At 32.0% G+C, this 23,940-nt stretch overlaps 1 protein-coding gene across 1 annotated transcript in view; it reads right to left on the bottom strand.

The window, feature by feature from the left end:
* LOC114330415 (phenoloxidase-activating factor 1) overlaps positions 1-23,564 on the bottom strand; it is a 45,430-nt gene extending 21,866 nt beyond the window's left edge. The window contains exons 1-5 of the mRNA XM_050656872.1: positions 23,546-23,564; positions 21,191-21,238; positions 17,460-17,507; positions 13,487-13,785; positions 3,244-3,431 (exon numbers count right to left, since the gene is read on the bottom strand). Coding sequence (XP_050512829.1) covers positions 3,244-3,431; positions 13,487-13,785; positions 17,460-17,507; positions 21,191-21,238; positions 23,546-23,564 — 602 coding nt within the window. The remainder of the gene's footprint in view (positions 1-3,243; positions 3,432-13,486; positions 13,786-17,459; positions 17,508-21,190; positions 21,239-23,545) is intronic.
* Positions 23,565-23,940: the final 376 nt, after the last annotated feature.

The following is a 23,940-nucleotide window of genomic DNA, read 5'->3' as shown; positions in this document are numbered from 1 at the left end:
TAGTCATTCACGCACTTTTTTGAGGGTGTGCCGCTCGTGCTCTATATATTGTGGATAGAATTTCATGATCATTTTCGTTCTAGAGAAATATAATATAACTCCTCTACACTGCAAAATACATTGCTCATGTTTTATCGGAAAGAATTGTCGCAGAAAAATTATAATGGAAAAGGAAGACCTAAACATCATCGGAGTATACGGCCCAGAAATTAACAAGCCTCAAACAACAAGGGAAATCTTTTATGACGAATTACAACAAGTAGTAGATCAAGTTAGAGGAAAGATGATAATACTGGTGGATTTTAACGCTCGCATAAGTAACCAAGTATACCCGGAATTAAGCAAAAACACAATGAAAATGTTAAAAGCGAAAATGGCGAACTGATGATGAACTTCTGCACGAATAACGAACTTAAAATAAAAACATTTTTTGACCACAAAGACCAACACAAATATACATTCAATAACACCTGTGGACAAAGATCTATGATAGATTATGTTGTAACCAACAGATATATACATCCATCAAAAATAATCGACGTAAGATGTCTCAACTCAGCAGATGTAGGTAGCGACCATAGGTTAGTATTATGTAAAACAGGAATCATTATGAAATATTTCACACCCAAGAGGGCAGCACCAATACAAACAAAAATCAAAGTCGAAGGACTACATACGGAATCCACGAACTACTTATAGAGGAAAAGATTATCAGAGAAGATTGCTGAGAATGGAATATTAGAAAACTATAACATCAATGAAAGTTGGCAAAAAAATCAAAGATAACATAATCAACGCTGCAACAGGATCACTTGGAGAGAGAAAAGTAACGAATACTCACAAGAAAACTCCATGGTTTAGAGAGGAAGTTAAGATAAAATGTGAAGAAAAGAAGAAAGCCTCTTTACAACACAGAACGAAACAAACACAACAGGCATACAACCACTACAAACGAACCAGAAACGAAACAAACACTTTAGTGAGGCAAATAAAAGGGAGAACTGGCAGAGTTTCTCAAAACAGATGGAACACGACTTCTACGGAACACAAAAAGAAGTATGGAGAATGATCACAGGGCAAATAAAGAAGATGAACGAATTAATAAAAGCGAAACATATTCAGAAGGAAACATGGGCAGACTACTTCCGATCTCTATTTGCTAAAGGCGACGATAATAAACCACCAACATATGAAGTTAAAACAAACAAAGAAATAAACATCGAAGAGGGAGAGGTAAAGGAAGCATTAAGAAAATTAAAAAATAGAAAATCTTCAGGAGAGGACTGAATATCAAACGAACTCCTAAAGTACGGAGGACAAGGTCTAACTAAACAACTATTAAAACTAATACAAAAAATAATAGAACAAAACAGAATAACACAAGGATGGAGATCAAGCATCCTAATACCTCTCTTCAAAAAAGGAGACAAATCGGACCCGGAGAATTACAGAGGAATTAACTTATTAAACACAACATTATAATTAACAACCAAAGTGACAACAAACAAATTGAATGAAATTATAACATTAGCAGAAGAACAAAAAGGTTTTAGGTCGGGAAGGTCATGCATTGACCCTATATTTTTTATAATGAGGCAAATTCAAGAGAAATCGTTGGAATATAACAAACCGGCATATTTATGTTTCGTGGACGTTGAGAAAGCATTTGACAGGGTCACATTAAAGGACGTTATCCATTTGTTATACTCGAGAGAGGTACCTCTAGGAATAATTAAAACGATCGAAAATATCTACCAGGACAACACAATACGACCCAACACAGAACGACCCAATTGAAGCCGGCAATGGGATAAGATTCCTTGAATCCTTTATTGTTCAACCTGATCATGGACGAAAAATAAAAAAGTAAGAACTAAAAAAGGATACCAAATGGGAGAAAAACATCTTAAAATAATCTGCTATGCGGACGATGCAATAATAATCTATCAAAGTGAAGGTGACACTGCATCAATTCAACATAATCGCCAGAAAATTTAACATGTTAATTTTCTCACAAAAGACAAAATTCATGATTATAACAGCAGATCCAATAACATGTAAATTTGAGCTGGAAAGTCAGATAATGGAATAAGTGGTGGAGTTTAAATACCTAGGCATCACACTATCTAGCTACGAAAGGCTCGAAACAGAACTGGAAGATCAAGTGAATAGAGCAAACAGAGCCGCAGTTTGCATGACTGACACAATATGGAGAACTAAAAATATCGGAAAAGAAATGAAAGGCAAAATTTAAAAAACAGTCATCAGACGAATAATGGCATAAGCGGCAGAAACACGATCCGACACAGAGAGGACAAAAAATTGCTCGAAACAGCGGAGATCAAAACCCTTCGAAAAATCGATGGTAAGACTCTATGGGACAGAGCTAGAAGTACAGATATACGGCGGAGATGCAAGGTGTATAACATTAATAACTAGGAATCCACCTTGATAGGAGATTGGAGCCCCTTGGTACGTGTCAAACTATGTGATAGAGCAACACCTCAGTGTGCCATCCATCTTCTTCTTCATGTGCCTTGTCCGTTGCGGACGTTGCTATTATCATTGCAATTTTAATTTTGCTTGCGGCGTTATTTAATTACTAGATCGATGTTTGTCCAAACCATTGGCGTAAATTTTGAAGCCATGAGTGTCTTCTTCTTCCGGGTCCGCGTTTGCTGGCTATTATACTCTGTATTATTAGTTGCAGTATACGATATTTATCATGTCGTATAATGGCATAAGCGGCAGGTATTCAAGTGTCATCCATAAAAACACCATTAACAGAATATTATAGAACAGTAATAACACAATATTTCAAAAAAAATCTAAGAGACTAAAATTCCTTGTAAACGAGTTAGAACATCAATGAATAATTGGTAATAAATAAACTTGTTTTAATTTAATTTATGTAAAGAGAATGACCACTGGATCTACATCTCCCTCCATGTAAATTTTTCAATTTTCTGTCAAATAATTTAGGTACGTATTGATTATATTTAAGGAAAAATTGTAAACATTACAAAAATTAAATAAAAAAAATTAATAAAAAAAGTTTCTTAAAAAGAACTAGTGTCATTTTGTTTTATTACTTTTCTTAATTTATTGCTTGTAAAACTGATAGTTTATTTATTTTTCGTATGTAACATCTGTTATTATTTGTCTAATTTGATTTTTTCTTTAGATAAAGCATTTAAAAATTTATAATTCAAAATATCATTTAATAATAAGACACTAACTTACAGTTTTCCTACTACCCTTGAGATATCTCCTGTAACACAATGCGCAGCTGTCAAAATATATCTCTCATTAATGAGTGATCCGGCACAAGCCCACCTCCTATGTCCAGCAGGATTAGCGTATTGCAGAAGAGCCATCCATGGAAATTCGTTAATTTTAGTTGCAGTTCCTCCAAAAATTTTGTCAGAAAACTAAAAAATAAAACGGTTTAATAATAATTTGATAAATTGAACACAGTTATCGAGGACAACATATCTTTTTGTTTTTGTCGGCTTTTTTTTTCGGAAACCATTTATTATACATATATGGCGATACAGAAAACATAAAATTGATAAGAGAAACTATTTGATTGAGCTTATGAACATTTACTTACATCTTTTAATTTTTTTTTCAGTTTTTTTCAGTTTTTTTTAATTACAGACGGCTGCTTCTCCTATTAGTCCATGTGGTGAGACCGCTCCCGTCTGAAAAACATTTCTAATTCGATTTCTCTGCGGATTCATATTCAAAAATGTCCCCTTTAAACAAATCCGGAGGGTGCCGGACGGAATTTTTGGGCAGAAATTGTTTAAACAATTTTTTTAAACAAATACATAAGATCACCTTTCATTATCCTAAAAAATATATTTTTAGGTTTTTTGGGTCATTCTAAACAAGATAGTTATCTTGTAATTTTTCTCAAAAATTGACAGTTTTCGAGTTATAGGCGATTTAATATCTAAAAAATGCGAAAATACGCATTTTTCAGGCTTAAAAACTCATTTTTAAATTAGTATTTGTAAGGGTGCCAATAACTTGGATTAAAGTTTAAACATTCCTTTTCCAGATTCCGAAGAGTGATCGGGTCTAACTTCAATTTAGACCGTAGTTTTTTAATTGTTAATTATGCGTGTCCATCCGGTTTTTTGTCGGTGCGACGCGCACTATTTTCAAAAATCTCCTATTTTCCTCCGAAAAATATTTTTTCTAGATTCTTTGGGATATTTTAAATAAAACAAGTTTCTTGACATTTTTCTCAAAAATTACTAGTTTTAAAGTTATAAGCGATTTAAAATGCGAAAATGTGTTTTTTTTGTCATTTTTCAGATTTTAAATCGCTTATAACTTTAAAAAACTATTAACTTTTGAGAAAAATGTCAAGAAACTTATTTTATTTAGAATGTCCCAAATAATCTAGAAACAATATTTTTCGTAGGAAAATAGGAGATTTCTGAAAATAGTGCGCGCGGCACCGGCAAAAAAACCGGATGGCACGCATAATTAATATTTAAAAAACTACGGTCTAAATTGAAGTTAGACCCGATCAATCTTCGGACTCTTGAAAAGGAATGTTTAATTTTTAATCCAAGTTATTGGCACCCTTAAAAATACTAATTTAAATATGAGTTTTTAAGCCTCGAACATGCGTATTTTCTCATTTTTTTGATTTTAAATCGCCTATCGCGAAAACTGTCAATTTTTGAGAAAAATCACAAGAAACCTTTCTTGTTTAGAATGACCCAAAATCCTAAAAATATACTTTTTACAGCAATAAAATGTGATCTTATGTATTTGTTTAAAAAAATTGTTTAAACAATTTCTGCTCAAAAGTTCCGCCCCGCACCCTTCAGATTTGTTTAAAGGGGACATTTTTGAATATGAATCCGCAGAGAAACCGAATTAGAAATGTTTTTCAGACGGGAGCGGTCTCACCACATGGACTATATTCAGACATCTAATTTTCATTAGCTATGTCAGTTAGGTCTTTCCAATAATATAACTCCACTAGTTTGTTATTTTTTTCATAGGTTATAAATTGTTAGGTTTGTAAATTTTGTTATAGGTTTGTTATTTTTTTCATAAGATATAAATTGTTAATTTCTCAATGCATCATTAGCGATATACGGTTCGAATTTAAGCCAAGATAATAAGTCAGAAATATACCCTGTTCGTGACACTTCAACAGCCAGGGTACTGAAGCGTTTTTTCGACAGGTAATACCAGTTAGAACAAATTGTAACTATTTTCTGCGTACCATCTGGCGGCCATTTTTATTTGTAAACAATTTAGTGTCAAAAACGGCCTTTTTTCATTTTTTTTTTTCAAATCAATGGAAAACAGTGAAACTTGTGGCTTTTTAGTACAAACATCTTCGAGAGCATGGAAAAAGCTTTAAAATAGCGTATTCCAAAGTTTGATATACTCATTTATTGTTAATATAATTGCGTAAAAATCCTAAATTGCAAAAAAAAATTAATTTCGCAATAACTATTGTAAAAATTAGTGTACAGCTTTGAAATTTTTGTCAATTTGCTTTTGAAATCTTTGGTGCTTAATATGTGGTACAAATTTTAAATCGATTCATTCAATTGTTTAAATTTTATTCAAATTGTTTATCCCAGAGAGCTTTTTTTTGCAATAACATAAGTCAGAAAAAAATAATTTTAGAACCATTCTACAGATGTCAAATTAAAGAGCATGAGCTAAACTGTCAAATTGCTTTAAAAAAATTAAATAAAAAATGCATTTACTAGTAGTAAGTAATTAGGCAAAAGTATCGTCAATTTTTCCTTAAAAACTTTTTGAATAACTTTTTAAAAAAAATGTACTTCTTTACGCTGTTTTAGGTGCACAGCTACCAAGTAATGTTATTTATTATATTACTTGATAAAAAAACTGTAATAAATATATATAATTTATTATACAGGGTGTTTCATTGGGAAACGGAAATACTTTAATGGTGAATAGAGGTCACCGAGCCGGTTCTAGATATAGTAGATTGTTTGCCCTACCGACTTTTATAACCGAGTTACAGGGTGTTTTATCGATTTTGCCCATTTCTTTCCTAAGCCATAACTTTAGAACCAACCTGTATATTTTTTTGATATTTGGTACACATATGTCTCATTCAAAACCGACCGACATACTAACCATAAGAAAAATCCAGGTCCGGATTAACAAAAAATTATAAAGTAATTGTGACCTTAAAAAAATACCCTGTATATTGAAATTTTGAAAATCTGTTTGCATATTTAAAAAGAGCACAAAAAAGTAACTTTAATGGTTCGCTTCAATTTTTCGGCCAGACAATTTTATGACTTTAAATTTGAAATTATATTGAATTTTTTAAGAACTTTGACATTAAAAAGCAGATATTATTAACTTTTAGTCATAAATTATTAAAGTTAATGAATGAATACTCATTTTAAAAATAATCAATACTTATTTACCACATTGAAACGACCCAATTACTAATGACAAGAAAAATCCAGGTCCGGATTAAGAAAAAAATATAAAGTAATTGTGAGCTTGAAACAACACCCTGTATATTGAAATTTTGAAAATTTGTTTGTGTATTTTAAAAGAGCATAAAAACTGCGTTAAAAGGTGCATGTCAAATTTTTGCGCAGCTAATTTAATTACGGCAATTTTGAAATCATATTGATTAATTCTGTCAAGGTCACAAGAAGCTACCATAAAAATTAAGAACAATCCCAATGTACTTAGAAAATCGATTCGAAATATTTTAAAACGAGCAAGGAAATGCATCGAACAAAATGGCGGACATTTTGAGCAACTGTTATAGTTCAAATATTTTTAATTTATGTTATATTGTTGAATTGTAACGAATTTTTGTTTTATTAGATATAGCAGTTTTTTTAATTCTATACTAAATCATTAAAATATCCAAATTCTCGAAATTCTAATTTTTAATAATGTGCACATTTATAGCTACAAATCCAGATAGACAAGGCGAAAACGGCGGGTTCGAAGGGAAAAATATTCCCATGAGATTTTTTTGCATAATCACATTCGTGAGACATCCCAGAATAAGGTTCAAGAAGTCGTCCATGTGAAAAGTGGGCCAATTTTTTTTTAACAATTTTTTTTTAATCAAATTGCAAGAATCAATATTTTTGGCCTCAACAATTTTTTCTTTAATTTTTTGGACCATTCTGGACAAAAAAGGTCTCTTACAATTTTTCTCTAAAGTTGATCGTTTTCGACTTATAAGCAATTTAAAATTGAAAAAAAAACGAAAAATGGCGGTTTTCAAGGCTTAATAACTCGGTTAAAAGTTATTATTATGAAAGTAGTGTATGACTAAATCAAAGTTTAAAGCCCCCCCTACAAGATCCTGAAGAAATTTTTGTCATTATTTTATTACTAAGCTGTTATTTTTAAGTAATAATAATAAGCGCCATGCACGTGTGCGGGGCTGTAAATGCTGAGTGCGAGAGAGAAGCCATTCCAGCAGTCCAATTGTGCATCTTACTCGCACTCACATTTACAGCAGCGTCAATACGATCTAACCACTCATTGTTATTAAATAAAAATAACAGGTTAGTAGTAAATTAATGACACAGATTTCTTCAGGATCATGTAGCGGCGACTTTAAACTTTGATTTAGTCACTTTCTGACTTTAAAAATAATAATTTTTGAACGAGTTATTAAGTCTTAAAAATTGCCATTTTCGCGTTTTTTAAATTTTAACTAGCTTATAACTCAAAAAAGATCAACTTTAAAGAAAAATTATGAGAGACCTTTTTTGTCCAGAATGGTCCAAAAAACTTAAAAAAAATTAGTCCGCGCCAAAAATAGTGATTTTTGCAATTTGATTAAAAAAATTGTTAAAAAAAAATGGCCCACTTTTCTCGTGGGCGACTTCTTGAACCTTATTCTTGGATGTCTCACGAATGTGATTATGCAAAAATATCTCATGGGAATATTTTTCCCAACGAACCCGCCGTTTCCGCCTTGTCTAAGAGAATATATGAAGCCAGCGTAGTAAATAAGTGTTAAGTATTTTTAAAATAAGTATTGACCTGGAAAAGGCGTTTGACAGAATCCGAAGAAAGGACGTTTGGAAGACACTAACAGAAAGGGGAGTCGACAGACACATAATAGAAGTAATAAAGGATATGTACAAAAATAATACAAATACAGTAAGAACCAATAACGAGGAATCCAGAGAATTTTCTACAAGTCAAGGCGTCAAACAGGGATGCGTGCTGAGTCCACTGCTATTCTCAGTGGTACTGGATGAAGCGATAAAGAAAGCCAAGAGAAGAATGAGAAAACTAACATTAGGATACTGGCAAATGAAACAGACTCAACTATCGGAGCTACTATTTGCAGACGACATGGTATTGATAGCAGAAAACAGAGAAGACTTACAGAACAATCTTGAAATCCTAGAAGAAGAACTATCAAACATAAATATGAAAATTAATACAGAGAAAACAAAAACAATGATAATTTCAAATACGAGGAAGACACACGCAATAGAATTAGACGGGAAACAACTAGAGCAAGTGGAATATTTTAAATACCTAGGAGTAATAATCGAATCAAATGGTAAACAAGACATGGAAATAAACGAGAGAATGGGACGAACAGGAAGCTTATTTAACACTATGAAAACAACATTTTTTGGGAAAAAAGGGATACCGGAAAAAGTAAAAACGGCAGTCGTTAAATCAGTAGTTAGACCAACAATCATGTATAGCAGCGAGACATGGACATTGACGGGGAGACAAAAATCCAGAGTCAATGCTATGGAAATGAGGTTCCTGAGGAAAATAGCAAACAGAAAGAGGACAGACAAAATACGAAACGAAACAATTAGACAAAACCTAAAACTAGAACCAATCAATGAAAAAATAGTAGAAGGACAACTTAGATGGTTCGGGCACGTGTGTAGAATGTCGAACGAGAGGCTAACAAAACGAGTGTTCGAAACGAGAGTGCAGGGGAAAAACAAAAGAGGGAGACCAAGAGTTATGTGGGTAGATGAAATCAGGAAAGAAGTCGAGAAGAAGGGATTGACATTGGAAAGTGCAAGAAACCTAGCGCAAGATCGGAAAGCATGGAGACTACAATGCCAAACTCAACTCCACCAGCCTTACACCTAAAGGTAGAAAGGCTTAGGACTAAGTAAGTAAGTAAGTATTGATTCATTAACATTAAATTATTATTAAAAGTTAACAATATCTGGTTTTTAATCTCAGAGTTCTTTAAAATTTTAATGTAATTTCAAATTGATGTAATTTAACCAACGGCGAAAAAATTAAAATAAGCCTTTAATCACAGTTTTTCATACTCTTTTAAAATGCGCAGACAAATTTTTAAAATTTCAATATAAAGGGTGTCGGTTCAAGGTCACAATTACTTTGTATTTTTTTCTTAATCCGGACCTGGATTTTTCTTATCATTAGTAATTGGGTCGTTCCAATGTGGTAAATAAGTATTGATTATTTTTAAAATGAGTATTTATTCATTAACTTTAATAATTTATAACTAAAAGTTAATAATATCTGCTTTTTAATGTCAAAGTTCTTAAAAAATTCAATATAATTTCAAAATTAAAGTCACAAAATACTCTGGTCGAAAAACTGAAGCGAACCATTAAACTTACTTTTTTGTGCTCTTTTCAAATATGCAAACAGATTTTCAAAATTTTAATATACAGGGTGTTGTTTTAAGGTCACAATTACTTTATAATTTTTTGTTAATCTGGACGTGGACTTTTCTTATGGTTAGTATGTCGGTCGTTTGGGTTTTGAATGAGACATATGTGTACCAAATATCAAAAAATATACAGGGTGGTTCCAAAGTTATGGCTTAGGAAGAAAATGGGCAAAATCGATAAAACACCCTGTAACTCGGTTATAAAAGTCGGTACGGCAAAAAATGTACTATATCTAGAACCGGCTTGGTGACCTTTATTCACCATTAAAATATTTCCGTTTACCAATGAAACACCCTGCATAAAAAATAAAAAGATTATAAGGAAAGATCGACGATACTTCTGCATAATTATTTATTACTAATAATGCATTTTTTATTCACTTGTTTTAAATCAAGTTGAAAATATAACTCATGGTCTTTCATTTGACACCTGCAGGATGGTTCTGGCATTATTTTTCTCTGTCTTATGTTATTGCAAAAAAAATGCTCTCTGGGATAAACAATTTGAAGAAAATTTAAACAATTGAATGAATTGATTTGAAATTTTTGTCAAATATTAAGCACCAAAGAACCCTCATTTGACAAAAATTTCAAAGTTGTATACTAATTTTTACAATAGTTATTGCGAAATTAATTTTTTTTGCAATTTCGATTTTTTTTGTAATTATATTAACAATAAATGAGTATGTCAAACTTTGCAATACGTCATTTTAAAGCTTTTCCATACTCTCGAAGATGTTTGTACTAAAAAAACCATAAGTTTCACTATTTTCCATTGATTTAAAAAAAAAGGAAAAAAGGCTGTTTTTTTATACTAAATTGTTTATAACTAAAATGGCCGCCAGATCCTATGACGGAAAGAGTTACAATATGCTCTTATAGGTATTACCTGTCGAAAAAACGCTTCAGTACCCTGGCTGTTGAAGTGTCATGGAAAAACCCTTATTACCCTGGACTAATTATTATAGAGAGTTGCGTTTCGACTTGATTCAGAGAACACCACGGTCGTTCTGACGAATCTAAGAGGAGGAAACGTAAGTAAATGTCTTTCATTACCTTACCTCTACTCACATGTTAAGTACTATTAGGAACCAAAATTCGTTGCCTAAATAAATTGAAGGGTGTGGAATGCATGTTGTAGATTCTCCCATGTCTATTCGTTTATCGTCCGTTTGCCTTGTAAATTGTAGAAGGCTCGGGTTCAGCTTGTCACCAGAATTTTGTTTTCAAACGTTATAATAAATCTTTAGATCTTCGGTTCTTTAGACTTCACGTTTTTTTCAATAGATGTCGGCTATTGCGTCCATAAGCAAATTATTTCGTGTTAATTAATGAACAGTTGGGTTTCGTTTCTGACATTTAGCTTTAAAAGGACACTTTGCAAAGCTCAGTTGCATGCATAAAGCCGAATTAGAATCGAAAAAGCTTCGAAAAATACATATTTTGCAACCATTTTCCACTAATTTCACATTATCTCGAGTTCTAATATTTGGATTAAAGTTTAGCAAACGCCATTTTCTTTTTTTTAGACAACAAATTTAATTTGAATTTTTTTTTATCTCTTAGTTTACGAGCTAGAGCCTTATAATACAGAAATTGTTTGAACGCTCGGATCGAAATCCACCGTCAAATTTCGCAATCAGCATCCAAAAATACATAAAAGACTTGGGTGAACCCATCAGATTTTAAAGGTGTCCTAGCTGACGCCGTGACTATAAACGAGAAATATATTGTTGGCTGTTACTCACGATGATGAAGTTTGTGACACGAAGGCGCTTGTCGTAATTCATCAGAGTTGGTAATAGCCATTACATGCGAATAGATTGCTATATTTTTTCTACGACCTTCTTTTATTTTAGTAGATTAGTAGAAAAATTATTGTACTTTAAAAAGCATCGTTCGTTTATTGCTAAATATAACCGACTTTAAAAAATTACTTTACTTAACATTGTGTTTCTTACATAGTCTAAGAGACGCAAGTTACACTATACATTTTTTAGGTTAGGTATATATAAATCTTACCTATATACAGGGTGAGGCAAATAAAGGGCCTATTAGAAATATCTCGAGAACTAAAGACAACAGAATCATGAAAATTTGAATTAAGGGGTTTTCAAGAGTCATCTATTTAATGAAAATATTTTCATCTATTTGCTACTTATATTTGTTGCTTATAACTTCGTTTTTTTAAATGAAACATTCTGTATAGTTATACATTTTTGGATTCTCTTCGATGTCTTCTTTCATAAAATATGAGGTTTTGTAATGCTATACAGGGTATTTTAAAAGATTATTCCGTTTTTTATTAATTTCGTAGCAGCATTCACACCCTGTAGAATTGTAGTAGTGTGACATCTAAAACTCTACTTACGTGCAAATGATTTTTAATATAGTCTACTATTGTTAAGAATCATTAGTATAACTAAATTTTTAATTTTAGTATACAGGGTTGGTCGAAACTCGGAACGAGTATTTTCTGAGTTTTCTTAAATTGAACACCCTGTATTTTAGTATGGTAATGAAATGATATTTTATTGTACTTTTTTATTTCCTGAGCATTCCCTATACGTAACTGCTTTAATTTGTGCTTAATTGTTAATCGCATCAACAATTTTAACTACATAGTTATTTTGAATAGCTAAACCATTATTGGAATTTTAAGGATCAGTCTGGATTAATATGTATTTATTTCTAAAAAATTATTTGTGACTGAATATTTTCAAGGCCAACCAAATAAAATTTTACGCATTTTTTGTTGCAATTAATGTTTAGTTTGAATCACCAATAACTCACAAATTAAAGCAGTTAGGTATAGGGAATACTTATAAAATAAAAAGTACCATTAAATATCATTTCATTACAATACTAATATACAGGGTGTTCCATTTAAGAAAACTCATAAAATATTCATTCCGAGTTTCGACCAACCCTGTATACTAAAATTTCAAAATTAGCTATACTAATTATTTTTAACAATAATAGACTATATTAAAAATTACTTGAACGTAAGCAGAGTTTTTAATGTCAAGCTATTACAATTCTACAGGGTGTGAATATTGCTACGAAATTAATAAATAAACGTAAATATCTCCTAAAATACCCTGTATAATATTACAAAACCTCATATTTTAAAAAAGAAGATATTGAGGAGAATCCAAAAATGTAAAAATATACAGGGTGTCCTATTTAAAAACACGAAGTTATAAGCAACTTCCGGTATAACCGGAAGCTGCAAAGAGATGAAAATATTTTCATTTATTAGATCATCCTTCAAAACCACTTTATTCCAAATTTTACGATTCTGTTGCCTTTAGTTCTCGAGATATTTCTAATAGGCCAGGTATCTGCCTCACCCTATATAAGTTGTATAATTATCAACTACTCCTGATTAAAATGAAAATTTACAAAAACAATAATTGTTTATTATAAATAACATTTGTTATAAATAAGAATTATTGTAGTTCACCAATAGTACGCGGCTGAATACTTGGTTGCCTACTATCAGGAGGCGTATAATATTGTTACAATAAAATGTACGTGTCTTGACCGTGAGGAATATTCGTAATTCGTATACAGATAAACAATATTTCGTAATTACAGTCAGTTTCGACCTGAATATAATATCTGTCACATAAGTCACTAGGTATGCATCACTTGATTAATTAAACCCGTGAGTAATGACCCATGAGTAATGAACTATTACTCACGGGTAAAGTATTGTGTGTTATTATCTACTCAAAAATAGTGAATAATGAGCATGTATTAAACGGTCGTAGAAAAAAATATTTTACTTACGTCTTGTCCACATTTTGGTCTATCGGGAATGGCAGAATTAACCCTATAATTCGAATTAGAGCCACCGGTGGCTACAGCAGTTACATCATTATTTAGTACTCTACGCCCTGTTAGAGCAAAGGTCGATGTACTTCCACAACAGACTAATGGTTCTGAGTCATATCCACATTGAGATTCTTTTAAAAACTTTAGCTGAGTTGGATCTCTTGTTTGAACAGCTGACAACAGAGCTCTGCAGGAATATATTGAGTTACAGGTAGCCCATTCCTGGTTAGGAGTTTTGCAGGATGTACCTCTTTCTAAAAAAAATATAATTCGTTAAATATATTTTATGTTCAAAAATAATTTTGAAACATACGAAATATGTTCAAATTCATCTTTAAAATTTTTATTGTTAGCACTCAGTGTTAAAAACAGTTTACAGTTATTTAAAAACACCTTGTATATACGATAAAAATTATTGCATGAATGAATTATTTTTGATTATTTATCTTAGTAAACAATTATTATTAGTCTAAGTGTTCTCTCGTGATATACCCACCGTTTTTTCTGGGATCTTTTTTTTAATAAAAGGTATTAAAAATAATTTCCAAAGAAATATACGTTTACCCAATTTAGTGTTTACATAATCAACTGTTTTATTTTTAAACTAGTAATACGCATCAACAGGAAGGTAACATAAACTGTACAATTATTAAATATACCTATATTTTCCAACGTAACATACGTATTACTCTAAAATTTATTAGTTAAAAACGCAAAATTAAATGTTTGGTTTTTTTTTATGGCATAGACTTGGGTGTCATTTAGTCAGTCACAACTTTTTTTGTTTTCTGTTCATACATAAGGAAGGCAATGAGGTCCTTAGAGTTCCATAGCAAACTCTTCTACAGCTCTCTACTTAGTTCAAAAGCTGGCCGCTATGGACTGTTCAAGTTGCTCACCACATTTTCCATTATGTATCTTCTTCTTCTTCTTTTTTCATATGTACATAATATACCAAATTATCAGGATTAATAAGTTTAGAGGTTAATTTTAGTTTCACAGATAAATTTCATTAAACAATCATATATATGTTCTTGCTGTTCAGAGACAATAGATAGGATTTGAAAGGTGGAAAAACATTACATTTTATTAAATCTTGGATTAAATTATATGTGCATGGAATATATTTTGCGCACTCAAAGAAAGTATGATTTAAGTTACCAACCTTCTGACATTCTGTACAAAGATTTGAATCAAAAACTTTAATTCTTGCTAGATGTAGAGGGAAACATGCATGTCCAAACTTCATTCTAATTAATGTTGTTATATATCTTCGAGGTACTACATAATTTTTAAACCAATATATATTTGGAACAGAAGTTTGAATCAAATGTTTAGTTAGTAGTAATTTACGTAACAAATTCGAAAATGATATAGAATATAGATGAATAGGAAGTTTTCAGCTGTGGGAGCACGCAAAATAGAATTCTATTTTAGCGACGTCACGTTGCCTAACAACCGTCGATTCTCGCATTGTGAAATTAGTTTTGAGACGTCAGCAAAATATAATTCTATTTTGCGTGCTCCCTGGGCAGCACGAGCTGAAATAATAAGCTTTCCTGCCAATAAGCCAACTGATGTCTGCTCACCAAACATCATGTGAGTGCTCTTTCGAATGCGGACATATTGTTTCCCAAAAGTTAAATCCATACTGATCAACCTCATGTCGTTTATTTTAATACTTTTATGTGTGTAATTTTCAATTTAAACCCACCCAACGCTTGGTGATGCTGATGAGGTTATTAGCGCAAGTACTTCAAAGTGCACTGAAAATGTATTGATATGTTCAAAGACGTTCGTTCTGGACACCATTTAACTATTGTAATTAATTTTGATTTTTTATTTAATTTTTAGTTTAATATTACCAGAGCACCAATTACAACATTACCAGAGAACGGCAGTTCTCGCCAGTGGCGCACACTCACACCCCCTATCTGAATCCCCCAAATCTGACCACCCCAAATATGACTGAATTGAAAATTAAGCCAACTCCCATCTTAAAGTTCAGGCAAAGACTCATCCATTTATATATTTAAACCATCCATTTTGGTCCAAGGGTGTGGATTTTACGGCCCTTCCTATTTAGGGTCTGTTTTTCGTTCTTGTCCCCAAAACTCCCAAAACCTTCGAAAATTTAAGTCCGACCTTTGCGGCATCTAATAGAAGTGATCATTACCTTTCCAACGCATGTCAAATTTTGAAAATCGGTTATACCATTCAAAAGTTACCGAGCTCAGAAATATTTTCTACTCAATTTCTAATTAAAAAAAGGGAAAATATTTGTGGATATGTATGTATATGTACAAAAATAAAAAACCGCTAAACGCCGTAAAAATGAGTGGCGCATACAATATTCCAGCTACAAAAGATCTGATATGAATATTACGTGGCGCGAAAATGTATTTTCGTTTTGACCCAAAATAAAATTTTAGTTTTATTTTAAAAGATGTTTCTATAATATTTGCTAAATTTGAAGTAAAACGGGCCACAAAAGAGTAACTTTGATACAGTTTGACTTTTGAAACACTTTTGTGGTGCGTTTACTTCAAATTTAGCAAATATTATGGAAAAATCGTTTAAAATTTTTATTTGCATCAAAATGAAAATACATTTTCGCCCCACGTAATATTCATATCAGATCTTTTGTAGCTGGAATATTGTATGCGCCACTCATTTTTACGGCGTTTAGCGGTTTTTTATTCTTGTATCAGGAGTTTTTCAAAGATTTTTATAAATTAAATGTATGAAGCTAAATGCAATTTTTCTGGATTACACGTTAAGCTTTATAAATGGTCGCCTTTGTCGCATTATCTCCCAAATGATCTAGTGTCCATCGAATGTACACTAGATTTTTTTTTCTATTCGAAACAGATTAAAAAAAAATATTGGGATGGCCGGTTAATGAACTCGGATTGCCCGTTGCCAGATCAAATTTAGTGTCGTAACGACTACAACTACATAAACCATTTCGGGAATAATCGTTTATTTTATTATACACGTAGCTTAATAACTTCTAAACGGCTTAACCGATTTTGATCACTAAACATGAGTTTGAAACGTATTGACAACTAGTATCTGATGCATCTAAGGTCAAGTAGGTATGATAACTGAAGCTATTACAGGAATTATTGAGCTTGAAAAACCGTTTTTACCACAGGAAATAGATTTGATCATAATCAATGCGAAAATACCCAGTAGCTGGCTGTATACCATAATTAAAAAATCATACAGAATTAAAAAACTTCATTTGTACAATGGTATAAAAAGTTTATTAAAAACTATTAAAAGTCATCCAAAAGGATCTGCAAAACGTTTTCGATCTAGATTAGATCATCTTCAGTGCGTTCTGCCTAGTACATGGAACTAGCAACCTTATGAAAATGGTAACATCGAGAAATATGGTTTACATGATAATTCTATAATATTTATAGCGACTCCAAGTCGATGTTAAAGGATTAATTTATGTGTTAGGATTGCTCAAAGGGCAACATGGTTCCCTGCTCGATAAAAAATCGTGGTTCTTGCCAGTTCAATGGACACAGGTTGGTCTTTTAAAATAAAACTAGAATTTTGTTTTGCATCAAAATGAAAATACATTTTCGCGCCACGTAATATTCACATCTGATCTTTTGTAGCTGCAATATTGTATGAGCCACTAATTTTTACGGCGTTTAGCGGTTTTTTATTCTTGTTTAACTTAGACATGCCACAAGATAACAGTTTCAGAGCTTTTTACTTTCTAAAGGATTTTTTTAAGTTGCCAACAAAAACTAAAATTTTAGCTGCAACTTAGAATATGTGAAAATATAAAAATGGCGACATAGTTAAATAATTATTAGCACAGTCCTAATTTCTACAAAGTTAAGAACAAAACAAACACATCGCTACTGTCACTACTGACAACAAATCACAGATATTTATATCTTACTTGACTGATACGAATATTGCGGTCTCTGCCTATAGTTGTAATATCTCCCTGTAAAAAATAATGTTTTTATAAGTATAAGACCTAACCAAATACATCATATTTGGATATCACGGACGTTTCGATTTCCTGAATGTAAATCGCACTACTTTCCCACTCTGGAAATCGTTTTCAACGGATTTTTTTAATTTACCAACAAAAACTAAAATTTTAGCTGCAATTTAGAATATGTGAAAATATAAAAATGGCGACAAAAATAAATAATTATTAGCACAGTCCTAATTTCTACAAAGTTAAGAACAAAACAAACATATCGTTACTGTCACTACTAACAACAAACCACAGACATTTATGTCTTACTTGACTGATACGAATATTGCGGTCTCTGCCTATATCTATAATATCTTTCTGTAAAAAATAATGTTTTTAAAGTATAAGACCTAACCAAATTCATCATATTTGAATATCACGGTTGTTGCCTAATTAACACTTTATATTATAAAAATCCACGAGGAAAATAAAATTCCTGTAGCTGGCTGTATACCAGGGGTCGGCACGGGTCGCATGCGGCCCTTTAAAACTTTTTGCGCGGCCCGTCGATGCACTAATGGTGGGGGAGCAAAGTATGCTAAATGTGCAGTCACTCGAGCGCTTTGGAGACCTATTGGGTTGTGAAGAGTAAGTCCTAAAACCAAAAAAAGTTAAGTAACATTTTCCATTTTAGTATGCGCTTGCCATTTTTTAATTTAATTTTCCATTTCCAACAATGGTATTTTCCGATTATAACGCCATCTATGCATAATTCGAAAAAATGTTTCGAATAAAAGTTACTTATTTTTTCGTAAGGAATCCAAATCTGCAATAAAAAATGGGGGCTCCTATTTAAGATTTTAAAGTAATCCCCCACCCCACCTCCGTGGGGGGGGGTCGTGTTGGGTGCCATTAGATAGATTTTTTAAAAATGTTAAATAAGTGTATTTTACAGTTTTTCGATCTGATGTTCATTTCGCGAAATATCGCGGGATTGGTAATTAAAATATTAAATTTACCCCCACCCCTCTCCGTGGGAAATCGTGTTTGGTATCATTCGATAGATTTTTTAAAAATATTGAGCATATATTTTCTAGTTTTTCGATCTGTCATTCATTTCGCGAAATATTCGCTTTTTTCTTGTGAAACTTTGGGATTCACCCATTTCCTTACGCCCGGCTCAAATCGTCAGATTTTTGAAATATACACTCTTTTGCATGTACTTAACTTACCTTATCTTAATCTGACAATTTCGAGTTTTTTAAGGATAGATTTTTTTTTCGGGCCCCCCTTAACGAACTCCCCTGTGTTAAGAGCCAATATATGGTAGAGGTACATCTGCAGGGTACCAGGTTTCTCCCCATATGATAATCTGACGCGCTCGAGTAACTGCAAAAATCCCCGCTTGGGCTCCCCTACCATAATGTAATTTTAGGAAAAATCAACAAACTTATGAAAAATAATAAATTAAAGACAGAAAGACAACAGACGCTTGAGGGCAACAGTTGCGTGGACTGAAATTCACTAAAATATAAGGAACTTAATAAGGCAAGAGGAAAAGGATAAGACAAGACATCAGGGACTAAAATACCGAACAAATCGAAAATATTACAGGGAAAATCAAGAGTATGAAATTGTTAAAAACTCTAAATAGGGAAGACCGACAACAAATATACCTGATAACAGATATAAATGGAATCACTATATATTAGAAAAATAGTTTAATAAATATTATTGAATATTACTATTTATACAGTAATTTACTCGTTCAACATAAAAAAAACAGAAAACCTCGGTATGGAAATATTAAATGTAAAATCTGAACTACCAAAATTACTAACGAGGACGTTATAAATGCCTTAAAATAGATGAAAGATGAATATAGATTAAGATCAACACAGAGGTCCATCGAACAAGCTATGTTAGGACTAAGCTGAAAGGACATAAACGAAAATAAGGACATGTGACGCAGGACGAACTGGCCATTACAACGCAATGAAATGTGGACGCGAAACATTATACATTGGAGACCACATGAGCCCGGTCATACTAAAGCAAAACCACAAAAACGATGGCTAGACGACGTCAAAGCAAAAATGGGTAGATACTGGCACTAAATAGCACAAAACAGATATAAGTGAAGAACTCATGGGGAGACCTTTGTCCAGGGATGGATGCAAACATACTGAAGAAGAAGAGTATTTAAGCTACATTTGAGCATGCGGCTCGCATAAAAAATTTTATTTTGAACATGGCCCGCCATCCGAAAGAAGTTGCCGACCCCTGCTATGTACCATAAATTGCATAAATAACAGAAATACAAGATGCTTTGTAAAAGGTATATTTAAAATTCCCTAAATAAGGGTTACGTTACATTATAGAACGTTTTCGGATTAAGTCCATCATCAGTGTTAATAAAAGCCAATAATGTGCATGCCTGAGCTACCAAAATGTTTTGGCTGAAAACCCTTTTAATTTTGAACATTGTTATTATATACTACACATATTTTTAATGATATTTAGTGATGTTGCAAATATTCCTGGATATTACCCGGGGCAACACAGGACCCTTCCTACGTGGTTGGAATTTAAGGATTGTAACCTCACATATTGGAGTTGAATGGCAACTTCAATATGATAATTTTTTACTTATATTATGTTTATAATATGGGATATGCGCATTATGCCACAAATGGATTGTAATGAAAATTCCACTTTGTAATAATTGTCGGCAAGATGGTGGCATCAACACCCAACAATAGAGCCATAAACATCGGTCACCAATTCTCTGTTGATAACTCTACCTTTGAAGTGGTGGACAAATTCACATACTTAGGCTCCCTGATCACCAAGGAAAACGTCATGACAGAAGAAATCAAGCGAAGGATAATCCTAGCGAACAAATGCTATTTTGGACTGAGTAGACATATGAGAAGCAGAAACTTAAGCCAAAAAACAAAAATAACCATATACAAAACCCTTATACAACCAGTGTTGACATATGGATCGGAGACATGGACCATCTCCAAGGCAGATGAAAACCTTCTGCTTATATTTGAACGAAGGATCCTGAGAGGCATATTCGGTGGCATCTGTGAAAATGGTATTTGGAGGAGGAGGTACAACTACGAGGTATACCACAGATATAAACATATATTTGGTGGAAAAGACGTAGTATCTCTTATAAGAATAGGACGACTAAGATATGCAGGACATCTAGCAAGATCACAGCATAACAACCCTCCTAGAAGAATCCTTATGTCACAACCTGTGGGAAGTAGAAATAGGGGTAGGCCAAAACTTAGATGGAAAGATGGTGTAGATGAGGATGGGAGAAAAATAGGCGCAGCAAACTGGCAACGGTTGGCAATGGATAGGACTGACTGGCGTAATAGACTTGGGAAGGTCGAGGCTCTTTCATAGGGCTGTAGCACCATTGATGATGATGAATAATTGTCGGACGTTTCGATTTCCTGAATGTAAATCGCACCACTTTCCCACTCTGGAAATCGTTTTCAACGGATTTTTTTAATATATTAACAAAAACTAAAATTTTAGTTGCAATTTAGAATATGTAAAAATATAAAAATGGCGACAAAGTTAAATAATTATTAGCACAGTCCTAATTTCTACAAAGTTAAGAACAAAACAAACACATCGTTACTCTCACTACTAACAACAAAGCACAGACATTTATATCTTACTTGGCTGATACGAATATTGCGGTCTCTGCCTATATCTATAATATCTCTCTGTAAAAAAATAATGTTTTTATAAGTATAAGACCTAACCAAATTCATCATATTTGGATATCACGGTTGTTGCCTAATTAACACTTTATATTATAAAAATCCACGAGAAAAATAAAATTCCTGTAGTATACTGGCTGTATACCATAAATTGCATAAATCACAAAAATACAAGATCCTTTGTAAAAGGTATATTTAAAATTCCGTAAATAAGGGTAACGTTACATCAGAGAACGTTTTCGGCTTAAATCCATCATCAATAATATGCATGCCTGAGCTACCAAAAGGTTTTGGTTAAAAACCCTTTAAATTTTGAACATTGTTATTATATACTACATATTTTTAATAATATTTAGGGATGTTGCAAATATTCCTGGATATTACCCAGGGCAACACAGGACTCTTCCCACATGGTTGTAATTTAAGAATTGTAACCGCACATATTGGAGTTGAATGGCAACTCCAATATGATAATTTTTTATTTTATATTATGTTTATAATATGGGTTTATGCCACAAATGGATTGTAATGGAAAATTCCAGTTTATAATAATTTTCGGACGTTTAGATTTCCCGAACGTAAATCGAAACCGCTTTCCCACGCTGGAAATCGTTTTCAAAAGATTAATTTAAAATTGGAGGTTTCTATTATAACCTATAACTGTTTTTAGTGTATTTGTTTGCCGAAAAATTACTTGGACTCCATCATGTAGGCAAATAAAAGCCATTCTTTTAGTTGAAAATTTTGAAGGTGGTGATTGTACTCTCAAATTCTAATCGTTTGTGTATTTATGTATTATGTGTTTATGCATAATGGTAGATGGTGTGTCCCTAACTTTCTATTAAGAAGAGCGGTACATTGTTTTGGCTCCAATACTATGTAAATGGGATTCATTTTTTTCGAATCCTGAAAAAACTAATAAGTATTTTTAAAAAACTTAAACGCAGAATGAAAGATTACCTTTTTATTGAGGGCCGAAAGTCCCTGAAAGCTTCTATAATGTCTATTTTAATAAGTTACAGGGGTGAAAATCTAAGAGAAAATGTAGTGTGATTTTAAATTTCAAATATCTCATTCAAAAGAAACTTTTTATTTATTCTAAGGGACTTTCGGCCCTCTATAATAATTTAGTCTTTCATTCTGTGTTTAAATTTTTTAAAAATATTTATTAGTTTTTTCAGGATTCGAAAAAGTATACACCATGTCCGTGATGATATTTTCTAAATCAAACATTCGCTATCTTTGTCATACAACGCACTGAGTCGAATAGAATATGGTGACAAGACAGTGAAAATTTTAAATATTTGAGATGGCATCGGGAATATTTTGAGTTGTTGATTAAATAATAGTGATAGTGTATTTGATAAATAATTGATTTAAGAAGTGAACTTAATAAAAATTTAATAAAAATTTATTGCTTATTGATCCAAGCAGAGAATACACCAGGATATATTCTGCGATCCAAGTATTTTGTTGTTAAAGATTTTCAAAATTGTAAGCGTTTCATAGAAACAATAGGTATATTAAAATCACTTTTCTTATTTTCTCGATTGAGTATTAGTTTTTGTGGTACAGTATATAAATTATTACAATCACTGAATACATAGTTAGTGAAAAATTATATTAACTAACTGAATTAATAATTTAAGCAAGTAAGAGTTATCCAAGAACTTTCAAAAGCCATCTCTTTAAAGTTTATCATGACATTGTCAAATAATGTTTACATATCCATACCAGTGAGAATTTTACTACACGTAATTTGCCGTGTAAAGATAGAAAAAGTAGGGATAGCCGTAAAATATTTGCGCCTTTACTCTTAAGTCATTCACTTTGGTATATTTCTGTTCTTGATTTCTTATGTTACTATTGACAACCAGAATATGTTACATCCTGCTGATTAGTCTGCTACACATCTTTCTTCTGCTTCAATGTTTCTTTTTGTACGTTTGTACTTTTTTCATATCGTTGTTAATTTTTCTGATCATACCCTTTATATATTATAGTATTGTTGTCATCTTTAAATCCTTTATTAATGTCATCACCAAGATATTCTTGTGATAATTTCTTAATTGCTTATGGTGTTTGGTTGTTTTCTTTCTTTAATCTTGTGAAACTCCTGGTTTATGAAGGGCAATGGGTAAACTTTTCTTTGTTAAAACCTTTGTCCGCCAGTTTTTTTCTTTCTGTGATACATTTACCGAGTGGAGATAGACTAAAATGTAATTTTCATTATAAAAATTAAGGTTTAAACAAAACATAATATTTAACTCAGACATGTTCGACAAGAAAACAATTTTAAATCTTACTTACTTTTTGTTGTAAGTGACATTTAGAAAATACATCTACAAAAGCCAGAAGGTAATAAACGATTTATTAATAGTTGTTATAAATTTAGTAATAATAAAAGGGGTGATTGTATAAAGGGAGTTTTCCACAAAATCGGGCCAATGAGAAAGGTATCTTTTTTGATATAAAAATATTTATAATGAACAGTAGGACAATGCATATGTGTGTTATTAAAAACAGTTTTAAAAACATTAAGTTAAAAAAAGTAAGTTTTAGGTACGGTCCATCTAATTTACTTACCGTTGCACGTCATTATCTACGTTAGAGATCTAAGTTGACATTGTCGCCCAATTACAAAAAATTCTTGAATTCATTTTAAATCAAATACATCACACAATTTTTGCGGAAGTTGATTATAC

This window comes from Diabrotica virgifera, chromosome 7 (assembly GCF_917563875.1).
Source record: "Diabrotica virgifera virgifera chromosome 7, PGI_DIABVI_V3a".
Taxonomy (NCBI): Eukaryota; Metazoa; Arthropoda; class Insecta; order Coleoptera; family Chrysomelidae; genus Diabrotica; species Diabrotica virgifera.
The sequence above is the reverse complement of the archived record's forward strand: the minus strand, read 5'-3'. Positions and strand labels throughout refer to the sequence as shown.